The following is a 23,983-nucleotide window of genomic DNA, read 5'->3' on the forward strand; positions in this document are numbered from 1 at the left end:
CTAAGCTTACAAGAATTAAGTTATTCTCCAACAATACGAAAATTATACTTAGAATTATAATTTCAGAAAGTGAATCATTATTTAATTTCAAGAATAATAGTTTATGAATGAATGATCGAAAGGAATACATAAGGTTATGTTCATTAATATATATGTTTACGCCACGAATGTTTCAAATGCAATTAAAATGGTAAAACTTAATTTTAAAAATAGATTATCATTAAAAACAAAAAGTACAATTACGTTTATGCAATCCTTAAAAAATTGAAATAACCATTCAAGTTATCATAATTATCACTGTGAAATTTATGCAAAAGATCTAAAATTTCATGAAAAACACATAAAACAGTTTGTATTCATATTTAAAAATTAGGTATTTCATCAGAAAAGTTCTCAGATTTATATATTGATTTTGGTGTTAATTATAGCTGAGGGTTTGGATGGGGTTAAAGATTAATGCCCTTAAAAATGGAGATAAGAGAATAACGGGGAAAAAAATGAAGATTAGAGAAATGCGTGGTCTAATTTTTTGAAGATTAGAGAATAAAGGGGTGAAAACTTACAGAATAACAGACCCCCCATCCAGACCCTCATAGCTGGGAACAGTTAATATATATGTTCCTGATAACCCAATCGCTTTTGATATCATAAAAGTATGGCCGAAACGAACAAGATCGAATCAATCAAGACCGAAACGTCTTATTTCCAAAATATTTCCTTTCTGTTTTGAGAAATATAATGGCTATTTAAGAAAAGTCGTTTCGACAATACTTTTATGTACGAAAACGACCAAGATCGAATCAATCAAGGCCGAAACGTCTTATTTTTTCGAAATTTATATTTCCTTTATCACCTACTATATGGATATCTGAATACGCTTACCGAAAAAAAAAATGAAGTAGGATAAGCAGAGAGGGCGAAAATCTCAATCAGATTGAACAAATTACAAGAAGGTACAGAAAGTATTTCTTATAATATTCGTCACAAGTTTAAAATTGTAATAGTAAACACAATTTGAGTCTGCGAAATTTTACTTGGTGACTAGTTTATGATATAAAGTTGACGACTTTAAAAATCGAGAAATTAAAATTGGTAATTTTAGTCGGAAGAGCATCAGTTATTTAAGGAACAAAATGAACATGTGACACATATTTCCAAAACCTCACCAAAGTACATCCTTTCTCTAATCGATGAATACAACCGGTGCCGCTGTTTATTTTAAGGGTATTCCACTTATTCGTTGCGGGGTTATTAATTGTCACCAACATTAATATGTTTCTATATTCGGTGAAAAGCTCATTAGATCTTATGTTGTAATATGTTTGTCAAATATGCCGATTCAAAATAAAGTTTTACTTACTCTGGGACCATTATACTCACAGCTTATTTACTTAAAGTCTTTCTTCTTCTTTTTCTTCCAGGTAAGGAACCGAATTCAATATTTGAATGTATAAGGTCCCGTGAAAACTATACGAAGTGTCGAACAACACAGAACATTGTCTCTTTGCTAATTACAGGTTAAAACATGTTCCGGGTCAACTGCTGTTGCTGATGTTGTCAGTTAGTTCAAGTCTCTGATGGTCCTTGGAAAAAAATATTGGCCGAAGGCGTCTGTTGTAGCCCCTTCTTGAAAGAAGCGGATGTTAGAAGCCATTACTTCGGTGTAGACATGAATATCAATTATATGGTCATTAATACAAGAACAATATAGGAAAAAGTATTAAAAGCTTGTGGTTATGTGACCTGACCAACATCGGCAATGACCTGCATGGCCGACGAAAAGTCCTAATTTCTTTCTTATTTTACTTAAATTCTTAAATTTTGATCCATAATTAATAAGATATTTAAAAAAAAAAACTCATGAAAAACATACTTTTTGGTGGGTAAAAACTTGACCTAGCTGACAAATTAACGTTGGCGGACAGAAAGTGACTTAGTCAAAGGACAAAAAGACACAAAGGATCAGTATACAATTGTTTGAATATTAAAGAGAGAGATCTTAAAATATTTACTTGTTAGTTTAGGAAATAAAAGCTCATTAAACTAGATAAATTAAGATTTTATTGAATTATAATCATTATATTTTCTTAACATCATGCAGTCGTTTAAGTCAGGGACTTTCTATTGTCCATTGTCTATAGTATAGAAAGTCCCTTTTTAAGTACCAATCCATTTTTTTTCTTTTTTTTTTATTTTATCCCTATGTCTGTGACTTTCGATCTGTCCTACATTGTCAGCTTATATTTTATGAAAATATTTTAAAATATTTTAAAAATATTTATTTGTTTTTATGAAAGAGCATTCCTCATATATATAAGTAATTATTTACTGTTCTGAAAATATTAAAAAATTTCGAGTCAACCGAGTTCGAGACAACGAGAGTTAACTGTATGTGATTTTAATTACTGTCATCACAAACTATACTTATTTATGGCTTATTTCACACCTTATGTTTGTAACCTTATAATTGTGATTAAACGTCATTAAAAAGTATGATAATGTTTTGATAATGGGTGATTTAAACTTCAATATGCTTGATGACAATAAAAGCTCAACTTTAAATGATTCTTGTGATATTTTCTGTATTAAAAACATAATTAATAAAGCAACATGTTATAATAGAAATTCGAAACCAACTCTTCTTGATGTAATTTTAACTAATCAAGAAAATAAATGTGGTAAAAGATGTAATTTTGGATGTGGCTTAAGTGATGTTCACAACCTGATTGGGGTTCAAATAAAATGTGAACGACCTAATATCAAACCAAAATACAGAAAATGTAGAAGTTTTAAAAATTTTGATGTAAATGATTTTTTATCTGATTTGAATGAGTTAAATTGGGATGTTGACCCTCATAATAACATAAATACTGAGTATGAAAACTTCAACAAGAAGTTTATTGAAACAGCAAATAAACATGCACCCTTTAAAGAAAGAAAAATACTATCTAAACAGATACCATACATGAACAAACAGTTAAAATCTGCAATTTATAAAAAGAAAATGCTGTACAACAAATTTCAAAAAATGAATAACAGCAAGACATGGGATGCATACAAAACACAAAGAAATTTTGTCACTAAACTTAAAAAACAATCCATAAATAGATACTTCATAGAACGCTGCACAGGTGGTCCTAAGTCGAAAGATTTCTGGCCAACAGTTAAGCCATTCCTTACAAACAAAGGATGCACCAGCCAAAAAGAAACCATACTGCAGGAAAACAACAAAATCATCACGAACCAACAAGAAATATCTGAAATTTTTAATGACTTTTTTGTTAATGTTGCAAAAAACATTGGTGACAACAACATACAGGTGAATGACAAACACCCAAGTATAGAAGCTATAAGTAATAAATACTCAAATGGGTCAACATCAAATAAACTTATTTTTCAGCCTATAAATGAGGAATTTGTTTCTAAAAGAATTGGTAAAATAAACGTTAAAAAGGCTACTGGTATAGATGGTATATCACCAAAAATTTTACACGCTGCTAAACCTGTAGTGATTAAACCTATCACTCAGCTTGTAAATTTATCATTATCCACTTCCATTTTTCCAGACTCATTAAAAATTGCCCAAGTGGCACCTGTTCACAAAAAAAAACAGTGTTCTTGAAAAGGGTAATTATAGACCAGTTAGTGTTTTACCTGCTATATCTAAAATTTTTGAAACAGCCATAGAAAATCAACTTACTAAATACTTTGATGATATTTTCGACCATTTTCTTGCGGCATTTCGAGCTGGTTATGGCTGCCAGTCAACATTACTCAAAATTTTGGAAGATTGGAAAAAGGCACTGGATAACAATAAATATTTAGCGGCAATATTAATGGACCTAAGTAAAGCCTTTGACTGTCTCCCACATGATTTACTTCTTTTGAAATTGGAAAAATATGGCCTTAGTCCATCTGCTCTGGAATTACTCAAAAGCTATCTGACTGCAAGAAAACAGTGTGTAAAAATAGGCCAGAGTATCAGTCAAATGCAAGATATATATAAAGGTGTTCCTCAGGGATCTATACTAGGCCCTGTATTATTTAATGTTTTTATAAATGATATTTTTCTTTTTGTCAAACACTGTGATTTATACAACTATGCTGATGATAACACCCTCTCAAAAACAGGTACTACTTTGGAATCAGTTATTAAACCCTTAGAGGAAGACAGTAATTCCCTAATCTCATGGTTCTCTTTCAACAAAATGCAGGCAAACCCAGAAAAATTCCAGGCAATTTCCATAGGCAAAAAAACACACACCCAAAATATTACTTTCAACCTAAATGGATTCAACATAAAATGTGACGACGAAGTGAAACTTCTCGGTGTAACAATAGACTTTAAACTGGATTTCAACACTCACATCTCAAATATTTGCAAAAAAGCTGCACGACAACTAAACGTTTTAAAAAGAATTGGCACTCATCTCACCAGACTTTCAAAACTTACAATATACCACTCATTTATCATGTCAAACCTCAGCTACTGTCCTCTTACATGGCACTTCTGCAGTGAACAAAACACAAAGAAAATAGAAAAAATACAAGAAAGAGCACTCAGATTTATTTATGACGACTACACAAACTCTTACAATACACTTCTTGAACAATCTAAGCTACCAGCACTAAAAATCAGAAGATTGAGAACCATGGCATTAGAGACATATAAAATAATAAATAAATCAAGTCCAGAATTCCTACATAATTTAGTAAATATTAAAGAAAATTCATATAACTTCAGGTACAAAGGCATAGCAGATATACCACGGCCAAAAACAACAAGGTATGGTAAGAAAAGCTTTAGTTATGAGGCAGCAAAACTCTGGAACTCCTTGCCAAATGAGGCAAGGAGCTTATCAACTTTTGGCCAGTTCAAAAATTTTATCTCCACCTGGTGTTTTTCAGAAAAATGTACATGCAGTTCTTGTAAATAATGTACTTACTTGCTGCCCCATAACTTGATCTCGAAGCCTGCTGTTTGTTTGCTTTTTTTATGTTTTTATCTTTTTGCAGTTATTTTTATTTTTTATTTAGCCATTTATTTCTTTTGCTTATGCATTACCTTTGCTATAGCTGCATGCAGTCTTTAGTTTGTGCTTAAAGTGTTTAAGTTTGCATGTGCTACTCTTATATAAATACTATGTGCTACTATATATGTGCTGATATTAGACATTTGTTTTAATATATCTTGCTTAGCTTTTATTCTGCATGTGCTATCTATGTATTAATATATATGTGTGATGTCTGTATGTTTGTGTTGTATGTGTATCTGATGTTATTACATGTATGTTTTGTTTATTAATATCAGTCGGTTAAAGAGCTCTTAAGAGCTCATGTTCTTTGTTATTATGTATATATGAAACCCCGAATTTAAATAAAGATTACTTTAAACGTGTCATAATGACCGGTAATTGATATACAACATAATCTACATCACAGTTAAATACAATACACGATATACCACATAATACCATAAAAAGTACAAATAATGCGCTTTGAATATGCGTTCTCAGACCTGAGACTACTATAACACATGTTATAGTAGACTCAGATTAGACCTAACGAGTTTTACCAGAGACATATATATGTCTCTGGTTTTACCAATTTTTTGGGGTCTTATTTGATAAAAACCTAACCATTCAATCTAATGTTGTTTTCTTTAATTTATTTCGGCGATTTCCGATAACACCAAGCTTTAGTTTAGGTAGCAATACACAGTTAGAAGTTTAGTTTCGCATTATGGCCCCTGTGAATTTTTTAAATATGAAAGTTTTTGTACAATAAAATTGATTTTTAGGTAATTGAAGAATAATTTATCCTTCTTAGTGGGTTTATATGAACATTTAGATTGATTTTAACATGTTTTATAGGCCATTTCAATGATTGACAGTCCGTATTTTCCTATCCGTACCGTTCATAGGTCCATAAATTATTGTAGTGTTTATCAACAAAGATTTTGCGCTCGATCTTTTCAATTCAATTTTATGGAAAAACGAGCAGGAAGACATATGATTTTTTTTGGACCACTTGATAGATATAAACCTATGGATTCAGGAAAGGTATCACTGTAATTCATTGAAATTTTCCTTTAGCCCTAATTTTGGAGACTTTTGTGACATGTTCACCCCCCTTTTTTGCTATATTTTGTATCTAAGAAATGCAGATTGTTGCCATGGTTACACCCAAAAGGGATTATATTTCACCCTTATGACCATTAGAAATCAAATCTATGGAAGATTCTCTTTCTACAAGTATATACATGCATAACACACATATAAAGCCTTCTTTGTTAGACAGGAGGGGAAAGGGGGTGTTTAAAAATTATGAGTGTCAATTTTAAGTTTTTTTCCTAACTGTGTATTGCTACCTTATGGCATTTGACAAAGCAAATAATTGCCTTTTTTTCAGACAAACATACCACAAAACTATTGATATTTAGGTTATAGATACAATTCTAAGGAAGAAACAACCTTTAGTATGACAATGTATGTTAGTTTTGTTGTTTATTGTCCTTAGCAACCAATATAGACATTTTGACACATAGACTTGGTTCCGTTATTAATTGATACTTTATTGGCTACCCCTTGGAAAAGAAGATTGTGCGTTATGTAGAAACCTTAGAAGGGAACGCTTTATATTTTTTCATGCGACTAAATCAAATTTATTATTTTAGCAAGTATAAAGTCACAAGTTAGCATGAATTAAGCCCAATTTTTTCCCCGCTGTTATAAATAAATTCAGTATTGACTAAATTTTAACCAAGGCCTTGGTATGGTAATACACAACAAAATTGACATTCTAGAGCTTTAAAATAGCTTTAACTTGTAAAAGTTGTCTACTGTTAAGGTTAATTTAGGTTTTTAAACAAGGAAAGACAGGCTTAGAAGGTATAGTTTTAGAAAATTGACTAAAAAAGGAGAAAATGCACTTTGACATGGCATGTTTCATAAAATCACTTTTTTGTTGCATTTCAGTGTCAACTGCTAACCTTCATAAAATATTTATTTCTGAACCGATTTTCAAAACTAGCAGGCGAAAATGCTCGTTTTAACTAGTAGAAAACAGAAATCCATTTAAAGTGGAATTGGGAAAAAAAATGTTAATCCTTAAGGTAGCAATACACAGTTAGAAGTTTAGTTTCGCATTATGGCCCCTGTGAATTTTTTAAATATGAAAGTTTTTGTACAATAAAATTGATTTTTAGGTAATTGAAGAATAATTTATCCTTCTTAGTGGGTTTATATGAACATTTAGATTGATTTTAACATGTTTTATAGGCCATTTCAATGATTGACAGTCCGTATTTTCCTATCCGTACCGTTCATAGGTCCATAAATTATTGTAGTGTTTATCAACAAAGATTTTGCGCTCGATCTTTTCAATTCAATTTTATGGAAAAACGAGCAGGAAGACATATGATTTTTTTTGGACCACTTGATAGATATAAACCTATGGATTCAGGAAAGGTATCACTGTAATTCATTGAAATTTTCCTTTAGCCCTAATTTTGGAGACTTTTGTGACATGTTCACCCCCCTTTTTTGCTATATTTTGTATCTAAGAAATGCAGATTGTTGCCATGGTTACACCCAAAAGGGATTATATTTCACCCTTATGACCATTAGAAATCAAATCTATGGAAGATTCTCTTTCTACAAGTATATACATGCATAACACACATATAAAGCCTTCTTTGTTAGACAGGAGGGGAAAGGGGGTGTTTAAAAATTATGAGTGTCAATTTTAAGTTTTTTTCCTAACTGTGTATTGCTACCTTAACAGGAAATATTTCGAGAAAGTACACTGTAATAACAGCATTTCATCATATCATAAGAAAACAATATAATTAGTAAGATTTTGGAAACATGTTAATTTAGTAATATTAGTTAAAAACTTTGACGAATCACAGTTCATTTCATTAACGATAGTTGGTGTACGCCTGTGTGTGTGTATGTTTGTGTATAAGATGTTATTATAAATAAGTTTGTTTTCATTGCTTTATGTATCATGTATACTTCTGTACCGTTGTACCTAATATGGTTTATGAGAATAAAGATTATAACAATAACGATATTTATTTAAAACAACAATCAGTTTTTCATATGAATGTGAAAGAAAGGAAATTATTTGATGAGCTTAAATACCCGAATGAAGTTATGATAACTGTATTAAAGTAGCATAACACCATAAAAACAAAAACAAATTCTCGGGATATATCAGTTTGTTTTGGGGATATCACGTTTTTTCTTGTATTTCTCGGGAAATCGTGGTACCGGGTCATTTTCATAAATTTTCGGTTACAAAACTTTGATTTTTTTGAAAAACTAAGGATTTATTTTCTTATCTAAGGAATAGATTACCTTAGTCATATTTGGCACAACATTTTGTAATTTGGGTCTTCAGCTTGGTATTAGTTTGGCTTTATACTATTTTGATCTGAGCGTCACTGATGAGTCTTAAGTAGACGAAACGCGCGTCTGGCGTATTAAATTATAATTCTGATACCTTTGATAACTATTCAGTTACCTCTGGTCCGTATTGTTTGGCGTCAGATATTGGTGCCGATCTTTCCCAGATTTATCATTTTACATATTAATGTTAAAAATTAATTTGTAATAATGTTTAATGCACTGTACCAAAAAAGATTAATAATAATAAAATCTCTGTACCAATAAAATGAATCATTGGATATATATAAATATAACCCAAAATTGTTTTCATTGGAACAAATTAATTTGTATTTGGATATTAACTAGGGTATCGTGATACCGTGAAATACTGATAGCTCGGTCCAGTAACATAAATATTAAGTTAAGATATACTGTTCACAGCTCGGTCAAAAACAAACTCGGACTATAACATATTATCTCATAAATTCGTATATAATTTTTATGTATAAAGGAGTAGGTCCGGTAAGGACCGATTTTGGCCTCAAATTTCAGGTTCATCTGACGAAAGATTTTGACCACTTTTTAAACACTTAAGTGTCTATTTTATTTGAATTAATTAGTTTATGTGAAAGATTTTAACAGATTTAGTCATTAAAAACGATCTGATTCAAGGTCTAATATGAAAAATCTACCTAATATGCCGAAAAATGTCACTTTTCAGATGGTTTTTGGTAAAAATGAAAATGGCCGCATCCGTGTTCATCCTCAACCTTTATATATGTTATGTATTATCATAAAATACAACTTACATTTTAATATAAAGGATGAACACGAATGCGGCCACTTTCGTTTTACACGAAAACCGTCTAAAATTTAACTAAAATGCTAGAATTATGAGGATTTCAGTAATTTAGCATGACTTAATGGTGGTAGTACCGGATATATGTGCATTGTATTGTCAAAAACAGCCCATATTTATGTAGCAGAAGCATTCTACTGTCCAATAAATAACTAAAGGTTTACATTTTAACAATTTTGTAAAACTGTTATATTTTGGGGCCAAAAAGGGGTCTTACTGAACCTACTCCTTTGTTTTTTAATGTCAGAAAAAACCGTTTACAACACAATCTACTACAGCAACCGTATTCCGAGTTTGTTCAATTTATTTCTGCATATAAATAATCAAGGCCGAGTTTGTTATAGTCCAAGTTATCAAGCAGCGAATAAAATCATGTCGTACCCACGAATTATAGTTAACCCGTACCAATGTAAACTCGTACCAACGTTAACTCGTACCACTAAAAAATAACTCGTACCAATGTAAACTCGTACCACTGCTAACTCGTACCAACTTATTTAAAAGCATTTGATTGGTGTTTAATTATGAATATATACTGTTATTTTTCTCAATACCTCTTAATAAAATTGAGAATGGAAATGGGGAATGTGTCAAAGAGACAACAACCCGACCAAATAAATAACAACAGCAGAGGGTCACCAACAGGTCTTCAATGTAGCGAGAAATTCCCGCACCCGGAGGCGTCCTTCAGCTGGCCCCTAAACAAATATATACTAGTCCAGTGATAATGAACGCCATACTAATTTCCAAATTGTACACAAGAAACTAAAATTAAAATAATACAAGACTAACAAAGGCCAGAGGCTCCTGACTTGGGACAGGCGCAAATATGCGGCGGGGTTAAACATGTTTGTGAGATCTCAACCCTCCCCCTATACCTCTAACCAATGTAGAAAAGTAAACGCATAACAATACGCACATTAAAATTCAGTTCAAGAGAAGTCCGAGTCTGATGTCAGAAGATCCCAGATAGCAAACATGTGTTGGGCCAATATTGGCATTCTGTTGGCAACATTGTTGGGCCAATGTTGGAAAAATATGTTGGGCCAACGTCATTTTGCTCATCGGCCCTCAGTTGGCCCAACATGTTGGGTCTTTGTTGGCCCAACATCAGTATGCCAACAAGGTTAACTATTTGCCAACAATCTGCCAACAATGTCAACTATTTGCCAACAGTCTACCAACGTCGTCTAGTTTTAAATTTATGTTGGACCAATGTTGGTCGAACAGTAGTATGCCAACGATGGCCTCAGTCTGTCAAACATGTTTTTCAGGCATTTGATATTATGTATTAAGAATTATTTAGTTCTAGTATATAATGTATATTATCGCTATTTTGTGCATTTTTCTTTTGATCTTTTTTTGTGATAATTTTCATATCATGCTTCTCGCTTGAGATGGAAAAATTATGAAACTAAGGAGGCCACGTGGCGTTGCTAACGAAATTGACATGAAATTGACAACGTCGTCATAGGTAAAATAGCGATAAACAGATTATCATTGGTCATCTCAACTCGATTGCTTTTCTCACTTTCGCTGTACCAGCTCAAGCGAGAAAATCAATCTCGTTGAGCATATAATCTATAATTATATTGGCAGGTCAATCCCGGCTGTCATGTGGAGAGTATGATATTACACTCGTGTCAAATGAGCAGCTGAGTTCAGTTGATTAGTTAAACAACTTGCAGAAACTATATTCAAATTTTATTTGTTTTTTTGGGCTGGTTTTAAGTATTTTTTGTTTGTGCATAAAATTATTCAATCATTAAGATAAATACATTTAAATGACTACACAGATTTGAAAATATTAGATAAAAAGAATGAAGAGCACATTTTTTGGTTCGCACTTTGAAATAATATCTATAAAAAAATAAAAAAATCTGTGGTATAATACGGGGAGATAAGAACTTAATACGTTGGCATATTGTTGGCACAATGTTGGCTCATATTTCAATATTGTCATGAAATATCAATGATATGTTGGTTTTTTTTTTTATAAATATACTGTTTTAAAAACTTTTGAATTATTCAAAATATTAAGAATTTTCTAGCTCTTGGCACAGACGGTTTAAAATAGTCCTATTTGGGAAGACTTTATTATTTGATTTTTTACTAAGTCCTCAATGCCCTTCAAACACAATCTATATTCTCTACGATAACATAGAATCATTCAAATAAAGTTCGAATAAAATTGGTTCAGTAGTTTCAGTCAGAAGATCTTACACTGAACCAATGGATAACGTAAGTCAAATATCGTTGGGCAAGCTACTTTAAAAATAACAGTTGGTAAGAAAATGTTGGGCCAACATTGGGCCAATAACACAAAAATGACAGTTGGTGGAAAGTCGTTGGGCCAACAAGGGGCCAATAGTGTCAAAATAACTGTTGGCTGAGTTCTGTTGGGCCAACAAGGGGCCAATAGTGTCAAAATAACTGTTGGCTGAGTTTTGTTGGGCCAACGTCGGTTTCTTGTTGTGCTGCCAACGCCAACTATTTACCAACTGTGCCAACCAACCACCAATGTTGGCCACAAAGTATTGCTATCTGGGATGTAACCAAAGAAAATAAACAAAATGACAATAATACATAGGCTTAATGGTAGTACTTTTTTTTTTTTATTAATTTTAGAAAGAAAAAACACCACAAAATGTTTTTTTAATGGTACGACTTCCCAGTGGTACGACTTTAAGTTGGTACGAGTTAACTTTTTTGGTACGAGTTAACATGGTACGAGTTTCCGTTGGTACGAGTTAATTTGCTTCCGTACCCACACACATGTACAACTTCCAAGTGTAAACGCAGGACTTCGGGAATGTTCGGAGAGCCGACAACCTTGCTTCGGAAGTTGACACATGTATAGTTCTATCGATAGAAATTATTAGTAGTACTTATACGTGTGCGTGGGTCTCACTAATTAGCGACAACAAGCGTCAAGAAGTGACAACAAGCGTCAACAAGCGACAAGAAGCGACAACAAGAATTATTTTAGCGACAACAAGCGACAAGAAGACTATTTAGCGACAAGAAAACATTTTTTTTTATTAGATATAAAGAAATTTGTATTTAATGTTTTTTTTATAAATATACGAGCAGATATGTCTTATTAAAATGGTTTATTATATAGATAGACGAAGAAATGAAACATTTGTGAGGAAGAAAGAGATTTTGAAGTTTATATTAGTATATTGGTAGATGAAGAAATTTAACATTTGTGAAGAAGAAAGAGATTGAGCTTCTTTTTTTTAATTTTTAAATATGAAGAATATGTATAAGATAATGTATGTATCTGTTTTCATCAAAGTCAAAGTATGAATAAACGAATGGAGATATATATGGAGCGGGCATAATGGAATATAATATTTTGATTCATTTGCTTAATACTATGCTCTAAGTGTACTCCCAGGTAGCACAAAACATTTTCAAAACATTTTTATAAGGTTGTATAAATGTCTTATCAAAACGTTGTCAAACAAATATTTTCGTGATGTTATGTGAATATTTTTTCTTTGATTTTTAAAACATTTATTTAAAACATTTTTTGGAAATATTTTTACAATGATGTAAGAATATTCATAAAAATGTTTTCGATAATATTTTTTAAGATATTTTGTATGAATGTTTTATAAATGTTCAGAAGATATGTAGGTTCTACCTCTGAAAAACATTTTAAAAGTATATAAGTAGAACATTCTTAACAATATCACTCCGATGTTTTAAAAATATTTTCTAAAAATGTTTCATGAAACTTCCCTTACTATTTCCTTTGCTCAAGAGGAAAACCCTTATCCCAAGGGATTCAGTTTGACACGGCGATGTGACAAAATAAGTGCGTTTCAATATTTACCCTTGCCCAAGGGGATATCATGAACGGACGTGTCCACTATAGTATAATTATAATACTTCTAATATGCATTTATCGAAGTTCGAGTCGTAACCTTTTTTCCCTTGCACAAAAGGAAATTGAAACCCTGTACCAAAGGGTTCGTTTGATACCGCGCAGTATCAAAGACGTTCTAAGTAACTGATTTATTAATCAAAGGTAAACCGAGTTGCGTTTTAGATTCTAGCAATTGCACAGAGCACGTACTTTTGCGAGAATAATACTGAAATGCTGACAATTTACTTTATACTAAACATAAAAGTTGAATGACTTGAACAGTCAGTTTGGTAGAGCAATGGAAATGCACACGCTATAAAATTGAAACAAAAACAAAAAAAAGGTCAACTTTCCTTTGAAGGATTTATTGAAACAAAAACATGAAATATTATTTCCTTTCTAACAGTATAATTCATTGTTCTTGATAGGAACAACATTAGATGTGGCTTCACCCTAAGGTAATAACAGTACACACAATGTGGAACATTAAATGAGATTAACGAGTCGCGTGGAACATTAAATGAGATTTTCCTCCTGTTTGATTTCAGTTCTTTGTATTTCACAATTTGTGTCAATGTTTTCAGGACAATGATGCACAACTAATTCATTTTGCGAGCTTAATATATATATTGCACGAAAAGAGTTTTAAAAAACAAATTATAAGATAAATAATATGTTCTAAAACACAAGGAAAAGTAATCTCATAATACAATAATTAATACTGGCTGTTATTCATAATAGATGATAAAATATTATGTAAATAATGTCCAAGTTCATTTTTTTATATCTATCAATTTTAACTTTTTTGTCGCTAAAATTATTTTCTTTTGCATATTCTTTTAATATTTATTGCAATAATTAATTTTAATTTAAAAAAAAATGTTTTCTTGTCGCTAAATAGTTTCTTGTCGCTTGTTGTCGCTAAAATAATTCTTGTTGTCGCTTCTTGTCGCTTGTTGACGCTTGTTGTCGCTAAAATTCTTGTTGTCGCTAATTAGTGAGACCGGTGTGCGTTAATAGCCAGAGCCTTTCTTCTATCCAATGGAAAGGCTTTAAAACATTAAGCCCGATGTAAACAAAGCGCTATTTTCGAAAATGGCTGATATATGAAAACAAATGAAACACCTGGTTAATGACAGGTCTCTACGTTGTTATAAGAGAAAAGAAAGGGAAGTTATGAAGATAAAACTTTGCGAGACAAAAACGTTGATTGTTTAACAATTATATAGTAGGCCAATATTAGAAAACTAATAGAATGGCGGAGGATAAACCTGAATACTTGTCGGCAGAAGCACTTCGTAATCGACTGTATCACAGTCTTCGGGATAAAGGGGCTGTAGACACGATTAAGGTATATATTTGAATACACGTAGGCGCAGTTATGAACAAGCAATCCATTAACTTCACGTACGGATTGTAAAACTAAAAAAATCAGGAGAAGAAAAACGTAATTTTTGGTGTGATAAACATGTGTGGACATGTTTCTCGGTGCATACTATAGTGTTTTCTACATGTCTCTGCCCCATATGAGGGTTTGGATGGGGTTAAACGTTTAAAGAATAATGCCCTTAAAAAATAAAGATTAGAGAATAACGGGCAAAAAAAATGAAGTTTAGAGAAAAAAGGGGTTAATTTTTGGAAGATTAGAGAAAAAAGGTGTTATTGTTTTAAAGATTAATTAGAGAAAAAAGGGGTGAAAATTAAATGTTTACAGAATAACAGACCCCCCATCCAGACCCTCCCATATTATTCATAATTTAACCTTAAATAACCCACTACATTTTTGCATAGTTTATATTGATATAAACCCTAGTAATATCAAGTGAAAATACACCTTCATGACTTTAGTCTTTAGTCTTTATTTTTGGCCGAGCGGAACGAGGCAAAATTTTTTTTAATGGGTTATGAAGTCACTGAAGTCCCCAAGAAGCTATAGAACTGTTTAAATCAACCAATATGTAGGATCAAGCAAAAATTTAATTCACATAGTTCAGTATGCATGGTATGTGGTTGCTGTTTTTATGCAGTTAAGCTGCATTATGCGAGCACCCTAGATTTGTGTTCTACCCAATAAATCCTGAAATACTTGCCATTGTTATTATCTAGCTTGTTACTATGTTATATATAATTAATTGAACACTTTTTTAATACTTTTTATTCTGGATTACAAAAAAAATGACCAGAAAAACCTTAAATGATCGTCGATTTATCCAAAAGTTTTAAAGTTACACATAGGAAGTAGTGCTTATTAAAAATCCTTGTGTAGTTCATTATGACTTGTGCTTTTAGCTAAGATGTCAAAGAACAATTGTATGAAATATTTAATCGCCGAAAATCTCTGAAGACAAGCAGTTTAGATTTCCCAAATGACAAAAGTCGTAGGAATATTGTTTGTCATCAATACGTAGTACAACTACGTCAGTAGTCTATTATATAATTCAACTGTTCATGCTGTTGGCGGCAATTTCAAATTAGAAAAAGAAATTTTCGTAGCTTTTCAATTTGGAGGCAGGTGTGCAAATTAGCGGTGGTCCGAGACCTTCCATTTTTGCAAGCGGAATTTCGACTAGGATAGTTGGTTTCTAGCTACGCCCGACGTAGTCGCCTTATATTTGAAAGAAAATAAGAAATTACTTTGCAAACCTTTTCACCATGTTCACCAAAGTCTCCAATTAAACGAGCTAAAAACTTATTTTTATCATTATTTTTCATAACGGCGATGTTCATTTTGTTCAACCGCTAGCTTTATACAGAAAATCGCCAACAAATATTGTATAAATTCGAGTAAAATCATATCTGATTGACAAAAACAACATTGTAAACACATAACAATGGCGGCCGTGAAGACAAAATTTTACAAAATCGGATCCGATTTCTGGAAGCGGATAGAGTAATTCCGGGTTTGACGATCATTTACAAAATAAATCCAAGCAGGTGAAAAAATACATCTATGCATGGTAAATCAATATAAACACTAGTATTGTAAACCAAAAGATATATGTAAAAGAAAGAAAAAGCAGAAAAATATTTTATTCAGAAACTAAAAATTACTTTTTGATAAATTTTAATTTAAAAAGCCAATACAACGTGACAGCTGGGAACAGTATATCTAACAATATACATGTTCATGGTCACAGTCTAAATTTTCTTTAATGATAAATGATGCTAATGCATGTGAGATGCTTTTAAAGTGTAAACATATTACTGCAATTTCGAGGGGTTATTTGTTTTTTCTCAATTTTGAAGGGTCAATTAAAGTAGCTGAAAGTTTCATTCTTTATTTTCACAAATAATGCAACTATACTATATATACCTTAATGTAAGTAAATCATATGATATATAGGTGGCATTCTTTGGGCCACTCTACCCCCTCCTGTTTGATAACTTGGAAACGGTCGAGCTCCCCACCCCTAAACCATATGAGGGGCAGATTATTGGAATTTTTTTTATTAAGCTGAGAATAACCCATGCTTTGCAAATTTAAGGGGGTGCAAGCCCGCAACCCTCCCCAGTCTGAATCCGCCCCTGCATATATTCAAGTATAGAACAATATAATAAATAAAAAATGAAATATAGGGGGAGGCCCTGGAGTTACCCCACCCCTTCCTGTTTGAGAACTTGGAAACGGTCGAGATCCACACCCCTTAACCATATATATTCATGTTTGTGACAATATGAAAAATCAAATGAAATATAGGAAGAGTCGCTAGGGGTCACCCCACCCCTGCTGTTTTAGAATTTAAAAATGGTCGAGATCCCCATCCCTAAACCATATATATTCATGTATGGGACAATATAACAAATCAGATGAAAGATAGGGGGAGTCCCTGAGGTCACTGTTCACCCTCCTGTTTGAGAACTTGGAAATGGTCAAGATCCTAAACCCTAAACCATATATACTCATGTATGGGACAATATAACAAATCAAATGAAATATAAGGGAAGTCCCTGTGGTCATCCCAACCCTCCTGTTTGAGAACTTGGAAACGGTCGAGATCCCCACACCAAAACAATATATATTCATGTATGGATCAATATAACTAATTAAATGAAATATAGGGGGAGTCCCTTGGGTCACCCTACCCTTCATGTTTGAGAACTTGGAAACCGATGAGAACCCTACTCCTAAACCATATATATTCATGTATGGGACTATATAACAAATAAAATGAAATGTAGGGGAAGTCCCTAGGGTCACCCTACCCCCAGTGGCGGATCTTTGATCCCTGTTGTAGTAAACATTTATCTGATTCGTGTCTCATAACTTTTGTACTATAGAACACAAACTGAGTTTTCTTTCCAGGGAAACCAGTCCATTCATACTATTACATGTTCATACTATGTCAAATTGAACTTCTAGCAGTCAAATAAAACCAAGGTTAACTACCAAGTAGAACAACTGCAATCATTGGGAACTTGTACCACTGCAGACTCACCATAAAATATATACATTGATATATGCATTGCTTTTGAAACCTTGATAACATATAAATTATTTGCCTTAATAAATAAATCATTAGATAAACATGAATGTACTATATATGAATGTTTAATGTTGAGGCAACATTGCCACAGTTTTCATAATTACGGTTGCCTTGGTTTTTGGTTAACTGCCTTCAGCGCTTACAGCGCTTTGATTTTTTTAAACTCTTGATCAAGTTAACAACATAATTACTTAATTACAACAATTTACAAATGGAATGCAAAACTAACAGAATTCAGGAGAGCAATCAATGAACAAAAGACAAATAAATAAGAAACATTGATACTGGAAAAAAACGGCTACGCCCAAGACACTCGCTGTGAACACAATTTGATATGAAGACAAGCTTTTGGTTTTGAAATTTCTAACATGAGGTATTTGTCGGAGGGGTCCTGATCCCGAGATCCCGGGCTTAAAAACATGAAATCCTGAGTTGCAGAATTAAAGACATTCATATCCTGAAATCCCTGAATGGAAAAATATATTCCTAGATCCTGTAAGGATCAATCCCCAAATCCTGAGCCGATCTGATCCCAACGTCCCGAAAAAAGGTCCCACCTCCCTCTAATCTCTACCCTACTTCATATTTGCCAAATCATTACTTTCTCTTTCAACAATAAATTTTTATGTCCCATTTATTGGCATTAGGTTTTCTAGTCTGTGCATCCGTGCGTTCATTTGTTGGTTCGTCCATCCGTCTGTCCCGCTTCAGGTTAAAGATTTTGGTCGAGGTAGTTTTTGATGAAGATGAAGTCCAATCAACTCTAAACTTAAATATAGTGCCGATGTGGCATCCGTGTACCATGGACACATTCTTGTTTCCTATGTTTTACTTATTTTAATATATACATTGTATGCAACTGGTATGACCCCTTAAATAGTTAACATTTCAAAGAAAACAGTAGACAGAATACAGAGAGTCTCTATATATTAAAATTGTATAACCGTAGTTTACATGTAGATAAACACGAAAAAATAATTGTCCTCGCTAATGTTATGTTTATCTTTTTAATACTGGTTAATGAAATCATTACAGTGTGTACTGGCTGGTCATTATCATGGCGTATGATACGATTTTGACACGCCTACATAGCTAATGAATATGCATGACTATAGATAAGAACAGCACGTGTAGCCAAAAAGGAGAGTTGTAGATTTGTAGCATAACTGTACATATGTAGTTTAGAAAATAGAAAATAGTTACAAAATTATAGTTATTATTAATAGTATCCGAACAAGTAAAAGACGTAAAACACGGATCTATCACTAAGGAATTAAAATAGTTGTTAACAAACCATTTGTTTTTGTGATTATCAAGGCTGAGTTATTTATTTTCATAATCATCCTGCCCCTAAAATTGCAATAAGAGGGTGATAATGGGGGTACCTTCAATGCCTTCATGACGAATAACAGTAATTAACCATAACCATTGACATTATCATTAATTTTTGATGCATAATGATAAAATGTGCACTTTCTTTAAGATGAAAAAAAAAATAGAATGATTTTGATGAATCAATTAAATTTTATCAAAAAAAACAACAACAGTGATGATATTTATTTGGGACCTCTGACGAATCACGTTAAGGATATTTTGACAAATCAAAGTGAAATTTGATGCTAATGGTAGCCGAAAATGACCATTTGACGCTTGACAGTAATTTTAAAGCTACTACTACCCTCCATTAGTAGCCTCCAAGTCCTTTTTATGTCTTAACTCTGACTGATAACATACATGTAGCACGTCTGCTTTTCGCTCCTTTTAAATGCATGGTATATCTGTCAACAGATTTCAGATGTATAATAAATATTCCACTTTTTTTTCAGAGCCAGTTGAGAAACAAAATAGTTGAAGAATTACAACAGTCTTATAAAGGTCACTTATCGGTCAGAGATCTCAAACTGCCAGATGAAGGATCTTTACTACACAGAGCAGCTAACAGTCTAGTCGCCGATCACCTTAGGAGTTGTCAGTATGATTACTCATTTAGTGTGTTCCTTCCTGAAAGTAGAACAGCTAAGGACAAGGTCAGTATAAATAGGTCAATACTACACAGCTCACAGTCGAGTCAATGATCACCTTAGGAGTTGTCAGTATGATTACTCATTTAGTGTGTTCCTTCCTGAAAGTAGAACAGCTAAGGACAAGGTCAGTATAAATAGGTCAATACTACACAGCTAACAATCTAGTCGCCAATCACCTTAGGAGTTGTCAGTATGATTACTCATTTAGTGTGTTCCTTCCTGAAAGTAGAACAGCTAAGGACAAGGTCAGTATAAATAGGTCAATACTACACAGCTAACAATCTAGTCGCCGATCACCTTAGGAGTTGTCAGTATGATTACTCATTTAGTGTGTTCCTTCCTGAAAGTAGAACAGCTAAGGACAAGGTCAGTATAAATAGGTCAATACTACACAGCTCACAGTCGAGTCAATGATCACCTTAGGAGTTGTCAGTATGATTACTCATTTAGTGTGTTCCTTCCTGAAAGTAGAACAGCTAAGGACAAGGTCAGTATAAATAGGTCAATACTACACAGCTAACAGTCCAGTCAATGATCACCTTAGGAGTTGTCACAGTCAGTATGATTACTTATTTAGTGTGTTTCTTCCTGAAAGTAGAACAGCTAAGGACAAGGTCAGTATAAATAGGTCAATACTACACAGCTAACAGTCGAGTCAATGATCACCTTAGGAGTTGTCAGTATGATTACTCATTTAGTGTGTTTCTTCCTGAAAGTAGAACAGTTAAGGACAAGGTCAGTATAAATAGGTCAATTCTACACATCTAACCAAGTTGGGATCATTTTAGGAGTTTTTAGCATGATAACTCATTTAGTAGTTCCTTCCTGAAAGATGATCAGTTAAGTGCAGGGTCTGCAGAAATAGGTCAATACTACACAGGTAACAATGTAGTTGCTGATCACCTCAAGAAATATATGCACTGACATACAAATGATTATCCCTGAGAAAATAAAACCCAGATTTAACAAAGATGCTCAATCACTCACAAACAGATGATAATCCCTGAGAAAATAAAACCCAGATTTAACAAAGATGCTCAATCACTCACAAACAGATGATAATCCCTGAGAAAATAAAACCCAGATTTAACAAAGATGCTCAATCACTCACAAACAGATGATAATCCCTGAGAAAATAAAACCCAGATTTAACAAAGATGCTCAATCACTCACAAACAGATGATAATCCCTGAGAAAATAAAACCCAGATTTAACAAAGATGCTCAATCACTCACAAACAGTAATTGCTTGGCTAATTGCATGTTTTATTGTACTGTTATGTGATAAATGCAAAGTTCTGTCAGTAAGACTATCATGACTATATATATGATAATGGATGTAATATTTATCTTCAGATATTTCCGACAGAAGATATTCTCCAATTACTTGGTATAAGTCCTTCCTAAGTTCTGTCAGTAAGACTATCATGACTATATATATAATAAATTATTATAATGAATGTAATATTTATCTTCAGATATTTCCCACAGTGGATATTCTCCAATTACTTGGTATAAGTCCTTCCTAAGTTCTGTCAGTAAGACTATCATGACTATATATGTAATAATGGATGTAATATTTATCTTCAGATATTTCCGACAGAAGATATTCTCCAATTACTTGGTATAAGTCCTTCCTAAGTTCTGTCAGTAAGACTATCATGACTATATATGGGTATACATTTACAATTAATTCTCCATAGGCGGTAATGGTAACGTTTTCCTCCGTTGCTCAGTCCATATCGTTTACTTGAACATGTATGATGGCTCATATCGAAGCTGATACATTTATACATGTCTGGTTAAATTTTCGGGGTGGCAAGTGAGATTACTTTTTTCGCAAATTGATGGACCCCGGAAGATGGTGAAAAATGTCACTCTCCTCATGAAATAATCCCAAAATTCTGATCATAAAATTCAATAAAAAAATTGTCCTTTCTAATAATTTATTTCAGGTCAAATCTACATCTTTCTTTTCTCATCACACCAGCTCTATAAAACAGTTCTTATTGTTCATTTATGTCCATTTTTAAAATCACAGCATCCACAATTGTATGGCGGACTAATATTTTTTTTAATTACGTCATCTGAGTTCCTCATCTCAAGGTCTATTAGGGATCCTGACCCATATTGAAATTCATACTTCTGATTTTTCCAAATATTTTTATGTGATCTTCATCGGTATAACATTCTGAATAAATCTTGTGTATTTTTGTCCATTTCTGAAAAAAAATAAAGTTGTTTTAGCACTATACGGCAATGACACTTTCGTCGCTATATTCATTTATTTTGAATACAATGTGTTTGTATAATTAATTTCTTCCAGAATACCTTCACTAGTCAAAACAAGGACAAAACTTCTGATTATAACCTTTAATTACAATACACAGACCCTGTTAAAGCATTCTATAAAATTTTCTTGTGCCTTAAAGTGCATTTTGACAGAGAAATTATGCAAAAATGAAGATTTTATAAAAAAACCAACACCAAAATAATTATTCTTACTAGTGGAAATCTGGTATTTAAAACTGTGGAAAGCACTCTTAACTACTTGGAAAGTCATCCTTATCATATAATTAGAGTGCAATATAGTGCAAATTTTCAAAACTTGTCCTTTCACATAATTCTATTTGAGAAAAAATGTTTTTAACATGTATTTCAGTGAAAACATTTTATTAGTGAGAAATCCACATGAGGTTTTAAAGGAAACATTGTGACATCACATGTATTATGGCGTCATTAAATAACGACAGATCAAAATAGAGCTAAATATAGTTTGCAGTGTTACGTGAGAAACAGTTGCCGCAAGATTTAACTCGAAATATTGAGTCGAAACGATCTGTAACTAAGCCTTTTCATTTAATACCAAGACCATAGCAACAGTTTTCATATTTGCATATTTTTAACATACCGACTGTAATTTCAATTGCATAAATACCATAAATAAACAATTTAGAGCTTGCCTAATAAAGCAAAATGCTTACCAGTTATTCAGGACTTTTTAAAACCTCTAGTTTGCCATCTCAGGTTAAAAAGTAATGATATGTCTGGAACTGAAATAAGACAAAAAAATTACTCAGGCTGTGTTATCATTTGATTTAAATACAGAAGTACTATTGAGAGAGAAAAATCTAATTCTTGAAAGTTTAATCACAAAGAAAGACAAATGCTTCTCCCTTGTGGCTTAGTAACCTTCATTTAAACCTTTTATTTTAGAAGCAATGGGTAGTAGCTAACTAGCTTGATAGTTGAATAGGTGCAGAAATATTGTTTTCAAAAAGGGTTGACCCTCCCCCTTTTTCACTGAGAAATGACAATATCTATTGTTTTGCTCAAGTGCATTAAAAATATTAGTTCATGATTTTCTTAAAACATGTACATGTTTTTTCTGTTTTTTTGCATATGATATCTACTGACCAGGGGTCAAATCATTGGATAAAAGCACATGCGATGATGTATCTCACTTTACTCGTATGAAGTGTGTTATCTCCCTTGATTATCGGGTATTCCTGTAGACCGAAGTGATAATTACATAACAAAGACTATATTGTGTCATGTTTACTTACAATTTAATAATATTTAAAAGTTGTTTTTTGCCTTTTTCAATATAGTAAACAAATTCCTTTCGGATCTCTCGGAAGTAAACAAAGTTATGATTGTGCCTAAAAAAAAGTGTTCAGCCCCGTGCCAGTAATGCATTTTAAAAGCAAAGTTTCATTGAGTTTTTGCTGATCTTTATCAATAATATTTATCTTAAACCATTTATAATAACTAGGTATAAATAAAAAACTACTAACCATCATTTTCGGTGGTGTACAAGGTGAAATCATCCATAAATCAGCCTGAAAACTTCTGGAATTAAGCTTCTAATTTGGGTATACATTTACAATTAATTCTCCATAGGCGGTAATGGTAACGTTTTCCTCCGTTGCTCAGTCCATATCGTTTACTTGAACATGTATGATGGCTCATATCGAAGCTGATACATTTATACATGTCTGGTTAAATTTTCGGGGTGGCAAGTGAGATTACTTTTTTCGCAAATTGATGGACCCCGGAAGATGGTGAAAAATGTCACTCTCCTCATGAAATAATCCCAAAATTCTGATCATAAAATTCAATAAAAAAATTGTCCTTTCTAATAATTTATTTCAGGTCAAATCTACATCTTTCTTTTCTCATCACACCAGCTCTATAAAACAGTTCTTATTGTTCATTTATGTCCATTTTTAAAATCACAGCATCCACAATTGTATGGCGGACTAATATTTTTTTTAATTACGTCATCTGAGTTCCTCATCTCAAGGTCTATTAGGGATCCTGACCCATATATAATAATGGATGTAA

General features: G+C 32.5%; 2 protein-coding genes and 1 long non-coding RNA gene across 3 annotated transcripts in view; 2 read left to right on the forward strand and 1 right to left on the reverse strand.

Annotated features, from left to right (window-relative positions):
• The first annotated feature begins 2,509 nt into the window (after positions 1 to 2,509).
• LOC139486671 (uncharacterized) lies at positions 2,510 to 3,622 on the forward strand. Its single transcript, XM_071271594.1, has one exon. It carries the CDS (start codon positions 2,510 to 2,512, stop codon positions 3,620 to 3,622), a length of 1,113 nt encoding a protein of 370 aa, XP_071127695.1.
• A 10,578-nt stretch (positions 3,623 to 14,200) lies between these two features.
• The window catches only part of LOC139484539 (centriole and centriolar satellite protein OFD1-like), a 43,028-nt gene continuing 33,245 nt past the window's right edge, over positions 14,201 to 23,983 (forward strand). The window contains exons 1-2 of the mRNA XM_071268268.1: positions 14,201 to 14,480; positions 19,440 to 19,640. Coding sequence (XP_071124369.1) covers positions 14,385 to 14,480; positions 19,440 to 19,640 — 297 coding nt within the window. The 5' untranslated portion in view covers positions 14,201 to 14,384. The remainder of the gene's footprint in view (positions 14,481 to 19,439; positions 19,641 to 23,983) is intronic.
• On the reverse strand, positions 21,572 to 23,965 carry LOC139484540 (uncharacterized). The gene is made up of 3 exons (XR_011655116.1): positions 23,434 to 23,965; positions 22,621 to 22,689; positions 21,572 to 21,858 (listed from the first exon to the last, which is right to left on the reverse strand). It is a non-coding gene; the product is annotated as an uncharacterized lncRNA (long non-coding RNA).

The sequence above is a fragment of the Mytilus edulis genome, chromosome 8 (assembly GCF_963676685.1).
Source record: "Mytilus edulis chromosome 8, xbMytEdul2.2, whole genome shotgun sequence".
Classification (NCBI taxonomy): domain Eukaryota; kingdom Metazoa; phylum Mollusca; class Bivalvia; order Mytilida; family Mytilidae; genus Mytilus; species Mytilus edulis.

Excerpts from the sequence above, each read along its gene's own strand:
- LOC139486671 (XM_071271594.1), top strand. The coding sequence starts at position 2,510 with ATGGGTGATTTAAACTTCAATATGCTTGATGACAATAAAAGCTCAACT.